The 20,816-nt window shown below is 39.4% G+C and overlaps 1 protein-coding gene and 1 long non-coding RNA gene across 12 annotated transcripts in view; one reads left to right on the top strand and one right to left on the bottom strand.

Moving 5' to 3' along the window:
* PPARGC1A (PPARG coactivator 1 alpha) overlaps positions 1-20,816 on the top strand; it is a 361,394-nt gene that overhangs the window by 309,239 nt on the left and 31,339 nt on the right. For 10 of the 11 annotated variants that reach the window (XM_070069598.2, XM_051842173.3, XM_070069601.2 and 7 more), the window contains 5 exons: positions 6,447-6,641; positions 9,160-9,282; positions 10,176-10,380; positions 14,536-14,581; positions 14,691-14,764. In XM_070069598.2, the coding sequence (XP_069925699.2) occupies positions 6,594-6,641; positions 9,160-9,282; positions 10,176-10,380; positions 14,536-14,581; positions 14,691-14,764 (496 nt within the window). In that variant the 5' untranslated portion in view covers positions 6,447-6,593. Of the gene's footprint in view, positions 1-6,446; positions 6,642-9,159; positions 9,283-10,175; positions 10,381-13,805; positions 13,885-14,535; positions 14,582-14,690; positions 14,765-20,816 lie in introns of those variants that run through there. The other variant, XM_089326992.1, reaches the window with a different exon arrangement.
* LOC149127699 (uncharacterized) lies at positions 8,034-10,547 on the bottom strand. Its single transcript, XR_016229823.1, has 2 exons — positions 10,357-10,547; positions 8,034-8,920 (listed from the first exon to the last, which is right to left on the bottom strand). It is a non-coding gene; the product is annotated as an uncharacterized LOC149127699 (long non-coding RNA).

The following is a 20,816-nucleotide window of genomic DNA, read 5'->3' as shown; positions in this document are numbered from 1 at the left end:
GGACGCAGAGTGTAATTGCAATTCTGCAAGATGCAGGATTACTGTCATGAGCAGGGCACCCTCCTTCCAGAAGAGCCTGCATTTAAAAATCGTGGGGACGCCACATGCAGTTCTCACTCTGCACTTCCCCCTTCTGGTAGGCGTTGGTTAGAACCTGACTCCCCTGTCTTCTCTTTTACGTTCATGGATTTATTCCTCATTTTTTTTTTAAAGAGGATTTATTTTATTTATTTGACAGAGTTACAGAGAGAGAGGTACACACACACATACACACTCAGAAAGAGAGAGAGAGAGTAAGAGAGAGGGAGAGAGAGGTCTTCCAGCTGGAGTTCCATAGCAGAGAGCTGGATCAGAAGTGGAGCAGCCGAGACTTGAACCTGCACCCGTATGGGATGCCGGCACTGCAGGCTGGGGCTTTAACCCACTGCACCACAGTGCTGGTGCTGGATTTATTCCTCTTCTGTGTGCAGTTGGATGAGTTGGACATACGGTCTGTCCCACCACATGGAAGATCCTTTTGCTGATTACTCACAGTGGAGGAAGGTGCAGACTTAAAGACTGGGGTCAGAATTTCAACCTTGAGATGAGCATTGGCACAGAAGCCCCCTCTTCCAGCTGTGCCTGTGGGACTGTGGATTTGGTGTGGGTCCTAGGATCCAGCCATCTCAAAGTGCAGTAATGAATATTCTAATTTTTTGACTGTTCTACATGATAATTTATTAGTAATGAAGCCTCATTTAAGCATTATTGCAGAGTTTTAATTTGGGGTTTTTAATATAAGTGCATATATATCATCTGTCACTGGAAATTCAGTTTTTACATTTTTTATTAATATAAAGAGAGCAGATCTCATGTAGTTCATAAACACAATTCTAGGAATACAATACCTCTCTCCCCACACCCTGCCTCCCCCTTCCTTTCTTGTTTTCTTCTTTTAATTTTTGCAATGACATATTTTTAATTTATAATCACAGTCTTAATCCTTCCCTAAATAAAGAGTTCAACAAGTAAAAAGTATGAAAACCACTCTTCCACAGGAGTATAGACACGACTATAAACAATAATCCCAAGGTGTCAATTTGAAATTTCACTCATATACATTAAGTTTTTTTTCTTTGTATTCTCTCTTTATTACCCTTTCAGTTTCTCTTGATATGCCTTCTTTCTTCCTGGAGTACTCTTAGAATTAAGTGTACTTTTTTATTGGGGGGAGGGGAGAGGAGAGGGAGGAAGAATAGCAGCAGAATTTCATTGCATAAGGAGAACCCAAAGTCAAAACCCACTGTAGAAAATGTTGGTTGAGGGGTTGGCATTTTGGTGCTGCACTTAGGATGCTGCTTGGGACACCCATATCCCACCTGAGTGCCTGGATCTGCGTCTTGGCTCTGCTTCCAACCCAGCTTCCTGCTAATGCACACTCTGAGAGGCAACAGATGATGGCTCATGCACTTAGGTCTGTGTCACCAGTGTGAGAGCCTCAGATCTGAGTTCCAGGCTGCAGGTGTGGGTCTGGCCCAGCCCAAGGCATTGAGAGAGTGAACCAGAAGATGAGAGATGTCTCTTTGTCTGCCTGTCTGTCTCTGTTTCTCTCTGCTATCAAATACATGAAAATAGGTGAATAAAATATTAAAAAATAAACTGCTGTTTGATAGCCAGAGTTCTACCATGGACATTCTTTTTTTTCTTCCTTGGCTTCCTCCCTGGCTGCCAGCTCTGAGATGGAACTTGTAGCTTTAGATAACTACCCAATTGGTGATCTGTCATTTCTTCCCCACCTCTCTGCTTTGCTTTTTTTTTTCCCTTGGATGGAGCCGAGAAGTATATTTTTGTAAAATAGTGATTTCAGACAATTAGAAAGTGCTATCGGAACAAAGTCTTGGAAAGGTTATCTTGCAATGTCATTTTCCTGACTAATGCGTTTCTATGCCCTGTCACTTGTGAGCAGACATGTGTTAGTAGGCCAGTGTGCTCCGTCTGCAGTGACTTTGATTTATTTGCTCTGTAAATTGGGACTGAAGCAATAATGAAAAGTGACATTAATTGTTTAACAGAGTCCTCTTTGTCACATCCATTGCCTTCTCTGGGATGTGTGATTGTTGAAACTCATACGAAACTAATTGAAATTTCCACAGTGAGGGGTAACATACACTCAGCTTACATATAGGGACATTTATTGAGTTTCAACACAAAAACCTCATCGGTAAATATCAAGCTTCCTTCACAGCCGTCTATGATTAAAAAATAGATAATTTGCTTTAAATGTTTATTTACTTATGTTCATCTACTTGAAAGGCTGAGTGACGGGGGGGGGGGGGGGAGAGAGAGAAAGAGATAGGGAGAAGGGAGGGAAGGAGAAAAGAGAGGGAGAGAGATAATGAGATCTTCTACCTGCTTTATTTTCCTTAGGGTGCCTGCAACAGCCAGGACTGGGCCAGGCTTGAATCAGGAGCCTAGAACTGCATTCAGGACTTCCACACGTGTCAGGGACCCAAGCACTTGTGCATCAGCTGGTGCCTCTAGGGCCACATTAGCCAGCAGCTGTATCAGAAATGCGGCAGCCAGAACGCGAACCAGTGCTCTGAGATGAGATGTAGGCATCCCCACGTAGTAACTTAACCCACTGTGCCACAATGCCCTGAGAATCTGAAATAGTAACTTCCATTATTCCGTAATTTAGGAAGAAGTTTTGAAATGCTCTTGGAGCATCCCTTCACACCCAATACAGAGATGATTCTAACAAAAATACTTAATAACTGTTTCTAATGGGCACTGGATATAAATAATGATTACAGTCCTACTGGTTCATACCAGTTGAATATCAGCTTTCTCTACTCACAACTCTGAACATACACACACACACACAAACACACACACACACACGCCATGCCAATTTCCCATCCCACAAATCCTCTCTGTCCATTGTGGTTCCAGTAGAGAGAGGAATTAAAATAGTTGGCTTAATCAGATCTTGTAAATTAATTATGACATTATCAAGCTCAGATGTTTCTGCTATTGTATTCGGTATCCATTCACCCAGACTTATTAAAAGAAATTGGAGAAAACTAGCTCATTTAAGTGTTCTTTGTTATTTTGACTTGATTGGAATTATTGTAGTTTGTTTACACAAGGGATAGAGCTAAGGCGCTATTGTATTATATGATTGAAAGCAAATAGGGGCTTGTAGTATTGCTGGAAAGACAAACACAAAATTTAAATCAGGGTAAACAAAATCACTCATTTATTGGTAAACATTCTTACCTATTTTTCTTGAGCTGTTTTTGAACTTTAGTGAGATACGTTCTGAAAAGTGGAACACCTGGGAAAATGCCCAGCTTAGGCTAAGTGAGTGCATATGTGTGCATGTGTGTTTGACATATTCTCAAAGCTTATTTTATAATATAGATATATTTATCGTAGGGTAAATCTCATGATTTTGAGAATATTTAACTCTATATTTAATTGTCATTATATTCAAAACAATTTCATAATTGGAATTTGGTTTTTGGATGTGGGGGAATCTAAAAAGGTAGTGATTAGAGTATTTGGATGTCAGATTATCACCTTGGGCAGAAAATAAGAGAAAATCATTTCAGCATCATTTATTTTATTTTTTATTATTTCTTAAAACATTTATATAAGTTATACAAGTTTCATGTATTTGTTATATACAGATTTAGGAACATAGTGATACTTCCCACCCTACCTTCCCTCCCACCCATGCTCCAGCCCTTCTTCCTCCTCCCTCTTCCATTTCCACTCTTAATTTTTACAAAGATCTACTCTCAGTTGACTTAGTGATCATAAGGTTAACCGTATACGAAATAAAAGAGTTCAACAAATAGTATGAAGAAAAAAAATACTGTTTCTCAACAGAAAAGACAGAGCTGTAAACAGTCATAGAATCTCAAAATGTCCATTTCACATACGTTACAATTTAGGTACTCTTATGAGTTACCTCCACTATGAAGTACTACTCAGCTGTAAAATAAATAAATAAATAAATAAAATCCTGTCTTTTGCAACAAAATGGATGCTACTGGAAACCATTCGATTTAGTGAAATAAGCCAGTCCCAAAAAAATAGACACCGTATGTTTTCTCCGATTCAGTATCATTTTTATTCAAGCTACATGATAAGAATCCAGAAGAATTGGGGCTGTGGACTGTTTAGCATGCTTTTGTTATTGAATTTTGCAATTGGAGTTTAATCAGTTTATGGAAGACAGTGGTGCTATTTTGAAGTTAACAGTTTACTTTTTCTGATGAGAATTTACTTCCTGCATTAGAGTCCTGTGCCTCCTATGGTCACACCACTTTGTGCCCAAACTTCTTGACTCAGCATCTCAAATCCAGGGGGATTAGGCAGAAGCATTATGCAAAAGTAAAAAAAATGCGAGTTAAAACCCCTCTGAGTACAAATGATTCTTCCTGATCCCTTGCATCCCAAAGAAAAAGAAGCCCATAGTTTAACTTCTGGATGGAGACTGATCAGGAATGGGGGAAAACAATTTTTATGTGAAAATAATGCATACGTGATCAAGACCTGCCTAATTTCTCTAGCAATACAATTTGATTTCCTGATTAGCTGTCTTATTCTGTGATTCTTGTAATTTTGTCAGGTCAATTAACTGGAGTTCAGTGCTAGAGAGAAAGATGTGTGAGCACTGCTGGCTTCATTAGATGTCAGCAGCTTAGGTGCATTTGGTAATAGAATCTGTGTGGGATAATTTAGCCCATATTGTTAATGTCATCGCATACAGGATTTTTTTTAAAAAAGACTTTTGAAGCTAGTCAAATTGGACAAACAATGTGAAGTTTTTTTTTTTAAAGAAAAGACACCAAACAGCTTATATTGTTGGCAATAAACAGAGATCAATAAATTATTCAGCTAGTAATATTTGATTGTCTATACTGTGTGCCTAACACTGGTTGTTATTGTTCAGATTTGTAGGTAAAGTAACACATGGCTCTGTTTACGAGGTCTAGTTTCAGAGTTTTTGAATGTTTTTGTACACTGTACTGAAAGAAATATTCTTTTATATAAAGATGGTTTATAGGTTCTGCCTTCTCAGGGGAGGGTTCTTTGGAGGAGCAGAGTTTTGTCTTATTTCTCTTTGTGTCTCCAACACCTAATGTGGCCCTGACACAGAACAGGTGTTCAAAAATATTTCTGGGATAACCCATTGAAGGTTAGCTCTCCAAGGGTGTGTTAGCGAAATGAGTCTGGGAGATGAGAAAACAAGATAGAATATATTTGTAGGAGCCCTCAGAAGTAATGCTGCACTAGAATAGTACCTGCGGCCATAAGTAATGAATGCATTTAAGATATACTACAAAGCAAGACTTCACTGTGACTGACCAGATAAAGAGAAGTCAAGGTCCTTGCCGAATTTAAGTCTGGAGAATTGGTATCCAAACGGAAGAAGTCAGGAGAAAAAAGCAGTTTCATTCTGCAAGGTGCACAGATTGGGTTTTGGAGATGAGGAAACTGTTATAAGTTAGAAATATCCAGTAGGCAAGTGGAGATTTATGACCAACATTGGCAAAGATGACAGGGAGAGAAATAAATGATTGTGGGGTGTTCAGTGATGAGATTATAATTGAAACCATGAAAGTGTATAGTTCCTCTTGGTGGAATTTCATTTTTTTTAGATTTATTTTATTTATTTGAAAGAGTTAGAGAGAGAAGTAGAGCCAGAGAGAAAGACAGAGAGAGGTATTCCATCTACTGGTTCACTCCCCAGATGAAGCCAGAGCTGAGCTGATCCAAAGCCAGGAGCCAGGAGCTTCTTCTGGGTCTCCCATGCGGATGCAGGGGCCCAAGGACTTGGGCCATCTTCTACTGCTTTCCCAGGCAGAGAGCTGGATGGGAAGTGGAGTAGCTGGGACTCGAACCGGTGTGCACATGGGATGCCGGCACTGCAGGCAGAGGCTTTAACCCACTGTGCCCCCCGTGCAGGAGGGGGAGTTTCAGTTTTGGCTGTGTTCAGAGAGAGGGCTATTGAAACATTTTGGGTGGCATGGTGTATATTCAGGGTTGCCTTCAGATTGAAACACCATATTGGGAGATGAGATAGATGCAGGTGAAAATTCTCTCTCTCGACCTGTGAGTTCTACATCTTTTCTTAAAGGAAGAGGATGAGAGCATACAGAGAACAAGACACAGCCACATCCAGTAGAATTAAGCCAAGACATAGCCCATGCCAAAGTGGACAGTTCAACAGCTGGAGATCGACACTGTTGAGTTATTCCTGAATTGTGTGTTTCGGACCAAAAGGCAATCTGGAGGGTGAGGAAGACTCCACATTCTGGTGTGGGCATTCAAGCTCTCACTTGGGATCCACTCAGTCAGTTAAACATGTTCAGCCTATGCCAATCAGCAGGGTTACTTACCTCCTGATGTCAACTCACTTGTGTCTGCTGTTTTGTTGTTTTCTGTTTCTGCAGAAGATAGATGAAGAGAATGAGGCAAACTTGCTAGCAGTCCTCACTGAGACCCTGGACAGTCTCCCTGTGGATGAAGACGGATTGCCTTCATTCGATGCGCTGACAGATGCTGACGTGACCACTGACAACGAGGCCAGCCCTTCCTCCATGCCGCACGGCACCCCTCCCCCTCAGGAGGCAGAAGAGCCGTCTCTAGTAAGAACCCGTCCTCCTGGTTAGCAGCAACTGGAGTTGCTTCTGGCTCTCTGCTGCATGGGGCTGATGTAGCAACAGTCAGGTTGGGGGTCTGAATTTAGACTGATGCCAGAACGTTGCCCGAGAATGCTCAGATTTGCAAATTCCATGATTCCTCTACTTGAAAGTGCTGAGAATACAGGCCTTCATATAGTCTTATTGCAGTTTTTATTTTATTTGTTAGCTATCTTTGGCTGTCTGTATGTTTTTTTATATCTTACTATTATGTTCATGGCGAAAACTGAGACAACTAAAAAAGAGACTAAAAATTCACCTCTGATTTCAAGGAACCTTTAATATAAAAATGTTTGAAAGCTCCTTTTTTCCTCTTCTTTTTTAATTTTTGAGATAACATTTGTAATTTATATTACAGTCAAAGGCTTAATGCTCCACCAAATAGAGAGTTAAACAAACAAAAATAAAAAAGACCATAGTTCAGCAGGAATATAAGCAAAGGCTATAAATAGCAATGCAATGAAAACTTGTCTATTTCAGTCATACATAGTAAATTTTAAAATAGTCACAGTTCATTAAAGCTATAATAGTTTATCATTCTTAACATATAGTTTAACAAAGGTTGAAAATGAAGTTTAGCAAAACACTAAATATTTCTAAAAATAAAAAAAACTAAAAAAAAGGGAGAAAAGGAAATGCCTGTGGATATCAGTTTTCCTGCAAATATAGTGGTTTGTCAGACTTTGAAATCTCCTTTTGGTTTAAGTTCTATGATGGCCTTTCTAGTGAAACTTTAAATACATGCATAACTTTGAATTGTCACCAAGTTTTTTTTTTGGTTTGGAGATGGTCTAGCTTATTAAGCAATCCCTAATTGGAAATTTAGGTTTTTCCTTGTGTTTTTCACTCTTACAAATGGTACAATAATTGAAACAATTCCTTTTTATTCTTATATGTACAATTAATTAAATAAATTGGAAGACCAAGGGGTATGCAATACAAGTATTTAAAGAAATTGAATCCATGTTTCTTTCGATGATTGAAAAATAATGACACTTGCTGGCCAGCGTCGCGGCTCAATAGGCTAATCCTCCACCTGCGGCACTAGCACACTGGGTTCTAGTCCTGGTCGGGGCGCCAGATTCTGTCCCGGTTGCCCCTCTTCCAGGCCAGCTCTCTGCTGTGGCCAGGGAGTGCAGTGGAGGATGGCCCAAGTGCTTGGGCCCTGCACCCCATGGGAGACCAGGAGAAGCACCTGGCTCCTGGCTTTGGATCAGCACGATGTGCCAGCCGCAGCGGCCATTGAGGGGTGAACCAACAGCAAAGGAAGACCTTTCTCTTCTGTCTCTCTCTCTCACTGTCCACTCTGCCTGTCAAAAAAAAAAAAAAAAAAGACACTTGCAAACCAAGATACTTTTATTTATAATATACAATGAAGAATGGATTTTCTTTTCTATGTAGTGCTTGGCCAGGATTTCATTAGTTCCAAGATATAGTTGACGTTTCTGATACAGTCACCTTTTGTCACTTGCCATAAATCTGATGTAATAGCATGGTGTGTAAGTTTCCGAAGACCATCTTCTAAACTCTAATTATGTGCTTTGGCATGCCATTTTGAGGTAGTCCTCTCATATCTTTAAGTTCTTAAATGTTGACAGAACACCACATAAACATTTGCAGGCCCTGGTTGTCTTCTTTTGCATTTTGTGTTTTTGATCTTGAGAAGTGTATCTGAGAATTATCCCTTATTTATTCTCCCAGTTCTCCATTTGTCAGTGGCATTGGCTTTGCTGTCCAGTGTCCTGATTTCTTTACATTGTTGCCAGACAATTTGCATCCACACATTCCATTCACTGGGAAGGGCTGCAAGACTCAAAGGCAGACCTGGTGCCAGGGCAGCCAGTTCCTTGAGGAGCATCCACACAAAGGAAGAAACAGGCCGGGAGACAGTGAGTGGTCTGTGTCGAACTCCACCTTGTCATTCACAGGCCGGCACTCACAAAGCCTCTTCTTCCTTCCTGAAATCAGGGGTATTTGCTCTTTGATCTGAAACATTTCTTGAATAAGTAAATTTGTGTATTTGGTTGTGACACAGAGTTCAAAGCACCACGAACTTTTTATTTATTACCACTTGATTGAGGGCAGAATGTGTATTTCATCTTCCCCAGGGCTGAGTCCTCATGTAGCAAGGCAGCGTTTCTTACCTCATTAGCAGTGGTTTGGAAATCATTTTGGGAACCTCCTTGTACTTTATCTAAAAAGCGTGGTGGTAGACAGTCCCAAATCTGAAACGTCGGAAAAGAAAATGCTTTTCTAGTTGGTAGTGCAATGCCCAACTTTTTCTAACTTTAAAAAAAAAAAAGTTTCCTTTAGCACTATTGTGCTAAGGTGCGATATAATTGAAGAATGATAAATACTTTTTATAAATATTATCAATTTTAAGTTTAAAAGTTCAACAGCTTTTTCAGATGCATAAGAGATGACTAACTTTTCTTGGTTTTCCCCTTCCCTGATCCGTTTCTAGCTTAAGAAGCTCTTACTAGCACCGGCCAACACTCAGTTAAGTTATAATGAATGCAGCGGTGTCAGTACCCACAACCATGCAAACCATAATCACAGGATCAGAACAAACCCCGCAGTTGTTAAGGTACAAACGTAAGCTTCTTCATATGGGGAGACAGCAACAAAGGGTTTTGCTTGTAGCTGTAAAACAAAGGGCAGGTTTGCGTGGGGGAATACTGCAGGAATGCCTTGCCACGGCTGCTTGCTAAGGGGGAGATAGATCGCTCAATCGGTTTCCAAAGGCTACACTTGAGCTACTTAAAACTTCTTAGAAAGGGTCCATTTATGCTTTGTCTTGGGATAACCACAATGGAAGCGGGACCCTCTGTGTCTCCTGGCCCACTTTGTTAATACACGGAGCTCTGTGGGCTACAGACGGATTCACTGATAGGCTGGCATTGTGTATGAGTGACTTGAAGGTGTAGCAGGGCTGTTTTGCCAGCTGTCCAACTTGAGATTGCTTTGGAATCGCTGCGATAGCGCGCGCTCTCTCTCTTGCTCTCTCTCTCTCTCTCTCTCTGCCATTAATGGGAAGCAATGCTGGCAATGATATAATTCGGTTAGCGGCTGTATTAAACAATGTTTGTGTTGCCATTCACTGTGAGTGAAAACGGAGCGTTAAGGGGTACTTAAGAGAGTTGTGAATACTGGGCTTCAGCAATCAGCGGCAAATTAAGGTTTAAACCAGTTTATTTTTTTTTATTCACAGTAAAGGCGCTGTAGGGTCTTGTTAGTTACATGTTGCTGAGTAGGAACATTGAAATGTAGGCGAAATGAAATAAAAAGCTGAATAAATGTCATTTAGGAATTTTAAATGTAATTTTCTTTCCTTGTTCTGCAAACAATTATTCACAGCTCATAGATCGAGTACACTTAGACTGAACACTTCATTGAAAATCTCATCTCTTCAGAAAACCTATATCCATTCTGATAAGGTTCAGTTCACTAATTTTCGCTTTCTTTATGCCTTGTTTTAAGACTGAGAATTCATGGAGCAATAAAGCGAAGAGCATTTGTCAACAGCAAAAGCCACAAAGACGTCCCTGCTCGGAGCTTCTCAAGTATCTGACCACAAACAATGACCCTCCGCACACCAAACCCGCAGAGAACAGGAACAGCAGCAGAGACAAATGCAACTCCAAAAAGAAGTTCCACTCACAGTCGCAGTCGCAACATGTGCAAGGTAGGCTGGGCGCCCGAGGGAGCGGCCGGGAGGGTGCGCTTGGCAGAGAGAGCGACCCCAAGGGCCGCGTTCCCAGACTGAACGCGTCCAGCCCAGCTGTGTCTCCCTATGGAAAGGGAACCAGCGCTTTATGGCAGAGGGGAAAAACAGACTCTTTCGCTGGACACAGGTTGAGCATATCGTGTTATGCTGACAAGCAGTCTGCTCCCAATCAGCAGAAGAAATGTTAGCCAGGTGGAGGTGGGTTGGGTGGGAAGGGATTGCAACATCACGTGGGGCTTAGAGGGCTCTCTGAATTGCTGAGATAATTGAAGTTATGAGTAAGTGGGGCTCACCAATTCATTAAAGAGCTGTTGTTTTTTCCCTACCAGTAAGGGGGAAAAATGAGGCGTCCTAGATTTACCTCATTTACCTTATGAGTAGTAAATGGTATTTATGCGCTCTCTCTTTTTTAAGATCACATGCTGTACTCACAGGATCTGAAAATTCCTGAATTTTTTTTTTCCTTTCTATTAAGAAATTATGACCTGGATTGCAGTAAACATCTGGGTTGATTGGTACAATTTGCATACATTGCTGGAAGGCTGGCGCTGCTGAGGTGGATTGGGGTTGATTTGGGCAAAGCTGCTTTTGGCAGAGACGCACTTTTCTTCCTGGCTCCTCTTGAAATGTTGTCGTGTCAGAGGCCTAAAGAGAGCTTTTGTTGGAAGTAACTGTTGCTTTGCAATATGTCAGCTTCTACCGTACAGCTACCCCCAACCTCATCGTGGAAGTAGGCATTTTCCAAAACAGCAATTATAAAAATCCACCTCTTTTCTTTTTCCCTTTTGTTTCCCCAACGTCTCCTTCTAGCTGCAGAGTGGTAGCCCCTGCTCCCTGTGTTGAATCATGCTTGTTTCACGCAGGTATGCTGCTCTTGCTGCTGATTTCAATAAATAGTTCCTTCTGTTTTTTTAAGCTTCCCTCCCTCATCCCAACCACACCATTTGCCCAGATTTTTCAAGAAACTTTCCTTTAATATTTTAGATCGTCTCTCAATTTGGCTTTGGTCTGGTGGATATGTCAAAGTAGCTGTCCATTCCCTTCCGTCAGTCTGGGGGAATGCATTTAGCAAAATGGGCCAAATTCCCTTGTGGCTCTCTTTGCCCTGATTGGCTCTTTGTCATAACTCAGGAAGGGCTGCTCTCAGGGCAGGACCAGGGTGCTGGGGCACTTGCCTCAGGTGAAGAGAAGCCAGCTGGGCTCACTCTACCAAGCGAACTACAGGGTTCTTGGGGCACCATTCTCCCTTGTCCTGCTGTTTTCTGGAGCTGAATTTAAACTCCCAAGTTCAATGAATCTCTGTCATCTGTGAACCCAGCCTCAGGAGCACATGTTTCAAAGAATTCTCCCTCTCCTTTTGGATTCTGAACCTTTTTTTTTTTTTTTTTTTACATTCATGTATCACTCAGTGTAACTTTACACAGTTTCCAATCATGACAGTGAAGGCTTGATTTAGGCCTCTTTTTCTTTTTTTTTCTTTTTTTTTTTAAGATTTATTTATTTGAGAAGCTGAATTAGAGAGAGAGAGGTTTTCCTCTTGCTGGCTCACTCCCCAAATGGCTGCAATGGCCGAGCTGGCCGGAAGCCAGGAGCCAAGAACTATAAGCTTCCTCTGGGTCTCCCATGTGTGTGCAGGGGCCCAAGTACTCAGGCCATCCTCCACCGCCCTCCCAGACCACCAGCAAGGAGCTGGATCAGAGGGGGAGCATCCAGGACATGAACCGGTGCCCACATGGGATGCCAGCGCCACAGGCAGAGGCCTAACCTACTAGCCACAGCACCAGCTCCTTGAGAAGGCCTCTTGATGAGACATGCTTTATCTGGATTTTTTTAAAGGTATTTACCTGTGTCAAGGCATGAAAAGTTTATCCCAGAACACAGTCTGTAGTTATTAAAGGCCTAGTAGACATGAAACATGCCTGGCTAGTAACGCCCAATAGCTACCCAGCTTCAGAAATGAAGTTTTTATTAAAAATCAAAAAGGAGACATTGTATGAACAACCAGAGATATTAAATGAGAGTGTCTACTGAGGTCAGCTGCCTGCATTGTACTTTTCCTCACTGAACTTCCTGTGTGTTCTCTGTAACCCTGTGGGATTAGGTTCTTTTCAGTTCCTTAGGAGACTTGTTTAGGCTTTGCCCTGTGTTGGCCTCACACTTATTCACCAATGGATGCTTCACTGGTGCTTCCATCCAAACACAACATGATCTGCATATAAAAGATGCCTTCCTGCCCTCAAGGATCCTACAGGTCTCTGGTCTGTCAGTCATTGGAGCAGGATGGGTGGACTTTCAGGAAACCAAGACAATACTGCTGTGGTGGTAGCATTTGTGAGACTGGACTTCTTCAGGGATTAGGTTCTGCTTATGGTTTGGGGGCAGCACCCTGCCTAGAGTTATCTTTTCTTTTTTGCCTTTGCTCCTCTTAAATATGGCTGATGCCAAGCCTTCTCATCCCAATACTCTTGACCTTATGGGTATCCAACTACCAAAAACTACCAAAACCATGTGGATCTTCCTCTGGGCCTTTCAATGTAACATGGCATCACCATGTTAAGAGCTAGAATTTCAGCTTCTGATTTTCAATGTGTATTTATTGTATGACATAGTCCATTAGTGGTTATATTTTCTATAGAACTTGTCTGAATTATCCTAATTACTAGGTTAATATCATGAATGTTGGGAAAATTCCCTCATAAATGTATTCTTTTTGAAAGCTTTATTAAATTAGTCATGCTAAAAAATTAATGTGAAATCAGCTCATTTATCTGTATATATGAAGAAGCCAATCAATCAGTGTACCTAATTTGTAGAAGACAGCATGAGCTTTGTATTTCTGGATGCACATTGGATAGATGATATGCCATTCAATTGCTTGAAAACTAAATTTAAATCTACAAATTAAATGTATAAATATTATTTATGCAAGTAAAGTACCTAATTCAGGCTAATTTGGACATAAATAATATCTTCACATTTCAAAGGACCTTAATTGCTGGAACTGATGAATTTACTTTAAAGTTTATTGAATGCAATTCCTTTTGATAATAAGAGGAAACATAATCTTGGCAACTCTGCCAGTCACCAGTTTCATGACCCTAGAAATATCATTTAGCATCTTTGGGTCTCAGTTTCTTCATGCATAAAGTAAGAAAGTTTATCCCAAAGACCTTTTTGGTCACCTCTGTGATTTTCACTGCATAAATGGCTATCTGTTGAAAATAGGTTAATGAGAACAAATTGACATAAACCTGCACAAATATATGTCCATAGATAAGCAAATATGTATATATAAATATATATCTACACACAAGATACAAGGATATTTATCAAGTGTGTTTCTCACTATATTTTCCCCTCCTTCTGTTTAAATACAAGACTGCCATGGAGAAGCCATTGAAATTTTGGAGTGAGAAGATTCTTACTCCACCCTTCAGTATTGGGGAATGCCTCCTGTAGGAGGTAAGATTTAGGAAAACACAGAAGTAGTGAGGTCTCTTTCAGAGTCTGCAGATCTCTCCACTGATAAACAGAGTATCTGCGCTTTGTTGTCAAATATGGGGATCCCAGCTCCATATAAGCCATCTGGATCAATGTCTACAGTTTTTTGTAATCTCTCAATTAGTTTTCAGTGAATGGGATGCTTATTGCTTGAGCTTTGGCCTCATGGAAATAACCTATTCTCAGGGCTAGATATAAAATTATACATTTTAGGAGTAAAATCAACTGAATATTCATAGCGTTCTGTCACATTGTGGTTCCTCTGCTGTTTTCTCGTCTAAACAAACCGTATACTCTATTCCAAATTAAAACAGAAAGCATTATTTCTCTTTGATGGTATGATGCAAATTTTGTATCTTTTATAGGGATGGTACATTTTGGGGAAAATTCTGTTTTTGTATGTGTTTTCACATGACAGCTTACTGATACAAATGTTGTTTGGAATTTGTTTTAACATAACGGACTGCTATCTGACTTTGATCCAATATTCAGGGGTTTCCTTAGTTCAGTCTTCCAGTTTCCTCGCCGTGTTTCCCACTTGACTGAAGTAGGAAGGAAACGAATCTAAGAAAGACTCAATATTTCATAATTAGTTTCTTTTTCTCCCTTTAGCCAAACCAACAACTTTATCTCTTCCTCTGACCCCAGAGTCACCAAAGTAAGTATTAAGAAATGGAATCATTTTCAGAAAGGGAAGGGGGTTCTAATACTTTTGGCTACAGCAACTCCATTTCAGTTTGTTTTTATAAATGTGCCATATCTTCCAGTGACCCCAAGGGTTCCCCATTTGAGAACAAGACTATTGAACGAACCTTAAGTGTGGAACTCTCTGGAACTGCAGGTAAGCCTTACATTTCACTTTGGACTTTGTGTGTGTGTGTGTGTGTGTGTGTGTGTGTATGTGTGTGTTAGAAATACATGGGAGACAGTGGAGTTGATTCTAGATGCATTTGAAAAACTTAACAAATGAAATTGGATAAGCAGTTATCTGCAAATCTTTGGAGTTACTTAATTTTTGAGAAAAATCTGAACATCTTTAAAAAGAGAAGTCATTTATTGTGTGTCACATCTGGGCTAGAGCTTCTGATGCAGATTGTTTTGTGTCCTCCAATAACCTTTTTTTCAAAAAAAAAAAAATTACCAAAACTTGAGTAGGAGGACAAATGTGCATTTATTGATCTCCCAGTCAATAAGTTGCCAGGGTATACGTGGTTTTGGTTAATTTCACACCAAACCCATGAGGATGGTGGTCATTTTCTCATTTTTAAGATAAGGAAATAAGATTCTGGTATGTTAAAGAACTCCCAAGATCTTAGAACTGGAAAGAAAAAAGCAAAAGGATTGAACTCGGATTCATTGATTTTCAGTGTTTCCCTTGGAATATTTTCTTAATTCTCCATCATACCTCATGACAAAACACTGTCCTCTCTGTCTTACTATTTTTATGTCTTTCCAGCAAAGGAGGATAGTGAATATATATGCATCCATCAAAACAAAGTGTCTTTATATACTTTTCAGCAAGAGTATTTCCTACATCCTTTTGGCCTTCTGCACTCCTTTAGCCAGCCTTTACCTGCTGGAGAGAAAGGAGCTTTCAGTACGTGGGCTGACTGAGGAGTTCCTAGACAAACCTCTCAGTTGGTTGTAGATGGTGATTCTGCATTAAGGGCTTGGGTTGAAGTACCTGATCCCAAGCAGAAATGAGTTTTAGGATGTCTGAACAAGGAATTCTTGTGGCCCTGGCCATTTCTGATAATAGCAAAGGAATAATAAGTTAAACAAGATATGCTTTCAACCAGAGCTATGGTGCCTATACACATAGTGGTCATTGTCACTAAGTTTAATTTCACACTTTGAGTTGGCTGAATTATCTCCTAATGAAAGGGCTATTGCATGATTGCATGATTTGGTCAAGCAGTACAGTAGTAAATTTCATGGTGTATAAAGAACACGGGTGTATATGTAGATGCTCATGTATAGGGACAAATATATCTGTTTTATTGATTATATACTTCCATATATGTTTATTGATTACATACTTATATTCACTTATAGATGTAAATATATCAAAGCATATATATAACACTTTAGGCATATGCATTTCTTAAATTGATGCAGATATAACATCATTTCTTAAATAAATTATTACAATACAATTAGAAGTAACATTTTTGTATATATGCAAACATAATATAATATTCAAAAGAGGTATGTCTAACTAGTGATGACCAGTAATTGGTGGGTTTATTTAAAAAGCTGATTCCATCATATTCAATTTTGTTATTTTAGTTTATACTTAAACAAGGGGTCTTCCAAGACTTAATGGAAAATATGCATGATATTTTAAATCTGTTTTCCCATGATTTCTTTAAGGATTTAAGTATTTTTATCTGATCAGCAGAGAGAAAGATAGAAAGAGATATCTTCCATCCACTGGTTCACTCCCAAAATGGCCACAATGGCCGGTACTGGGCCAGAATGCAGCCAGGAGCCAGGAGCTTCTTCTCGGTCTCCCATGTGGGTGAAGGGCCCGAGCACTTGGGCTGTGTTCTACTGCTTCCCGGGAGCATCAGCAGAGAGGAGGACTACAGTGGAGCAGCCAGGACAGGAAGCAGCACTTCTATGGAATGCTGGCATTGCAAGCCTCCGCTTCACCTGCTATGCCACAGCACCAGCCTCTCCCATTAATTTTGTAAAGGCTCCTCCATATAAATATGTAATCAAACCTCATAGTTTTTGTAGAAGACAGAGACCATTACCCCAAGCTAACTGGGGAACCATTCATTGTTCTTGCACAATCCATACCAACAATCTATCACAGATGGTATCTTTGTTTTGTTTCTTGCTCTTTGAAGGGAAAGAAGGAAATACAATTTTATGGTAGTCTGAAGGCAAAATATTTCTAGATTTTTATGATTTCTCCTGATGTTTTTCCAAAACTAATTTGGCAGTGCTTCTTTTAGCAACATACTTTTGTTAGATCTTTTTATAGTGATGATTTTTCATATTCATATTCCATTCATTTGTATGCTATTTTACCATTTTTAGTAATTTTTCAAACACCAGTGCAATTGACATGGGCTGGTTTTAGAAAATATGCTATTGTGGCTTTTGGTAACAATTCAGCTTAAGAGAATTTGTTAATTAGTATTAGTCAAAATGTTGTGGGCATTAGTCAGTTACCCTCTGGTAAAGTTGGGTGAGAGAATTTCCGTTCTATATGTCAACACCAAGCTTCCCATTCAAGGCCACTTTTAACGATTTTCTCATTATAAATAATGTCAGCTTCCTACAAAAATGTCAAAAATGCCATGAAGTAGAAAGCATTAATTCTAAAAAGTTATCCATATTATTAAATCCATATTGTTAAAATGAGGACATTTTAATACACTAATTTGTGTATGTGTATATACTTATACTTGTGTATTAATTTTTCATTCTAATTTTGTAAATTAACCTCCTAATAAGAAAGTTTTACATCACTTTAAACCCTTTATTTTCAGGCCTTTTAGAGTACTGCATAATATTTGTGTAGGCATATCAATTTATTTAATCACACTCCTCTTGTTATATGTGAATGTTACTCTTCTGAAATCACACTGTATTGGAAATCTTTGCTCAAACTTTTATCTCTTTTTCTTAAAATATTTTCTTAACGGTTATTAATGTTTAAATTAAAGATATAAATATCTTGGCTGGTATGTATACATATTTTTCCAATTCAATAATCTGATTAGCACTGTATGAATATGCTTGCTTTAGTACATCTTTTTCTAATGTTGGATATCTTTTTCAAATTTATAGACATGAACATATTTCATTTGCTTTTCTTCCATTGGTAAAATTATGATATTATTAAAAGCACTTAATTTTAATTTCTTCTTAGCAGAAATTTGAACATTTCCTCCTGTTAACAAATATCTAGTTTTCAATAATTTAGTTATCATTTTGAAATGTTAATAGGTTATTACAAGGCAGGTTAATATTTATAAAAGGGTATTTTGGTTAATAGTAGGAATCTTTAAAATTGTATGTAGTAGATTTATTTCTGTTAGTGAATCAACTTTCATCTTATTAGTTTAAACCCTTTATTCATGGCCTTGTTGAAAGATTACTGAGTGCAATTGAAATAAATTTACTGACTTTTTTAAAAAGAATTATTTTATTTATTTGAAAGTCAGAGTTACACAGAAAGAGGAGGAGAGGCACAGAGAGAGAGAGAGAGAGAGAGAGAGAGAGAGAGAGTCTTCCATTCCTCTGGTTCACTCCCCAGATGGCTACAGTACCTGGAGCTGGGCCAATCCAAAGCCAGGAGCCAGGAGCTTCTTCTGGGTCTCCCACATGAGTGCAGGGACCCAAGGAGTTACGTCATCTTCTACTGCTTTCCCAAGCCACAGCAGTGAGCTGGATGGGAAGAGAAGCAGCCAGGACTCGAACCAGCGCTCATATGGGATGCCAGCACATCAAGCTGGGGCTTTAAGCGGCTGTGCCACAGCACCAGTATGTTTAACACCTGCTCTTTACTGGCAGCATAGTAGCTCTTGTTAAGTGTACAACCAGGATAAGGTTGAGACTGTGTAAAGTGTCGAGCATAGCGTTTGCCATAGACATGCTAAGTAAATGTTCCTGTGTATAAGACACGAGCTTATGGTCTGGTAGGAGAATAATACATGTTGATAGCTAGCATGAGGGTAAAATATTATTGATTGTATATAATATTTATAATATTTATTTATTTATTACATTTTATTACTATCTCAGAAAGGTGGGTCCAGAGGGTGGTTTTAGTTTGTAGAGCATGATCGTCAGTTGTAGCTGTGAAGATGTCAGTTGGAGAAGCTAAGGTAGAGTCATCTTGCATGTATATAAGAGAAGAAATTTAGAGCAACAGGGAAACAAGGAAATGATAAGGAACTTGGAACATACTGAATGCTGCTGGAAGGTCAAGTTTAGAAACGATCTGGAGGGTGGTATAAGGAGGAAACTGGCCTGAGTGGTGGTGGTGGGATTTTCCTTTCTTCATAGAGACAGTTTGAGTGTGAACTGTGATGCGTAATGAACTGTGATGTGTAATGTCTATGATACCCATCTCTCCTGAAACTCTTCAGTAAACTGTGTCGCTTGCCTGTGTTTGGAGGATGTGACAAACACTGTAACTCAAGAAAATCACAAGGAGAGAAAAGCAGTTATCAAAGGGAACATTCTAAACTGCCTTTAGTTAAAGACAACGATTATGTAAAGGATTAAAAAGAATTATACACAGAAGACCATGGATCTTAGTGGAGAATGGGACTGGGAATGGGGAGGGAGAAGGGGGCAGGGTAGGAGATTAGATGGGAGAGTGGGTATGGTGGGAAGAATCGCTGTATTCCTAAAGTTATACTTATGAAATGCATGATGTTTGCATTTCTTAAATAAAAGGTTTCTTTGGGAGGAAATAAAAATAAAAAAGAATTATAAAGACAGTTAAGGAACTGAAAGAAACATTAGGGCAATATCATCATCATAAGGATTGACAGAGATGATCCAAGGAAAGATGTGTAGAGAAAACTGAGCTCTCCCTAGGATAAACTGACATGGGGAATCCAAAGGGAAAAATATATATTTGTATCAAATTTTAAATCTAAGGGTAGAAAGAAGAGAAGTTAAAGATGGAACAGAAGTAAGAAGGCAGGAAACCAGAGTTCCTCAGATAACATGAGTTGGCCTGGGAAGTGAAATCCGTAAGGAATTGTAAAATGGAACACACATTTCCCTTCCTTAACCTCTAAATCCTTGCTCTTTCTTGGCCTTAGCTTTCTCAACTTTAAAGTCATATTCATAACAATCAGACTGAAATTACTGTCTGACTCACGTGACTAAATCAAGGTTGAAATACAAAATTGCCAGTTTTCAGCTATTATTGACATACAAAAGCAGCCATTGCATGTGATCAACCTGAGTTAAAATATATTGTAAACAGCAAAGCTCCAAATAAAATAAACTGTTAAGATTCATCTTAAAAGACTGATAGCATGGCTTAGTGAAATTATGCAAAACTTTGCTTATATGTTTGACAAATCCAAGTTCAAATTCTGGATCTACCCTCAGGTAGTGTATGGCCCTGGTCTATCTCAACATCTTTAAGCTTCAAATGAAGATTGTAATAGTACCTAACTCTCACTGGGGCACTGTGTGTATTAAATGAGATAAAACATGAAGGTCAGCATATTATTTTAGTAGTCCATAAGTACTAACTCTTTAATTACTTCATCTACTGAGGTCATGATACCTTGCTTCTTTTCAATTTTTGGCTCTGTTCACCTCTTTTGTTGAACCTGCTGCTATAGCACCTTCTCATGTATGAAGTTATTTATTCTTTGTGTCAGCCCCTTCCCCATCAATGTACCTCAACTTTCCCACAATGCTTTGGCTCTGGGTATGGGATTTAGCAAATCAAAGTAGAAGCAACAGCTTTGGATACTCTCTGAACAACAGCTCCTTGAATTACTACAAATCCTGGAAATTAGGCACTCCCTAATCAACACTTTATATATATTGTCTTTTCGACTCTCTGCCCATTTCACCGTTGAAGAAAAAGCTATGATGACACCAGCTATGTGGTGGATTCTGAGTTCATATCAGATCTGTCTGACTAGCAATTATGGCACTTTGATGAAGCCTGAATTTTAAAGATAGTGGTTGACATCTGTTATGTTCAATAGTTTTCAATTCACTTGCCAAGTGTCATTGATTGGTATTGGCTGCCAGGAGCATTGTGTTGAGAAGGATTCTAAGGCCAAATCTGTACTCAGTGGGAATGTCATGATCAATTAGTGATGTCTGACATAGGTGCAGCAGGGGATGGAGACGATAGAAACGGCAATCATGCTGTTGATTTGTTGATCCTCAGT

Source organism: Oryctolagus cuniculus, chromosome 2, assembly GCF_051225735.1.
Source record: "Oryctolagus cuniculus isolate XC-2025 breed Fujian yellow rabbit chromosome 2, ASM5122573v1, whole genome shotgun sequence".
In the NCBI taxonomy this organism is placed as follows: domain Eukaryota; kingdom Metazoa; phylum Chordata; class Mammalia; order Lagomorpha; family Leporidae; genus Oryctolagus; species Oryctolagus cuniculus.
Note: the sequence above shows the minus strand (reverse complement) of the source record. Positions and strands in the feature narration are given on the sequence as shown.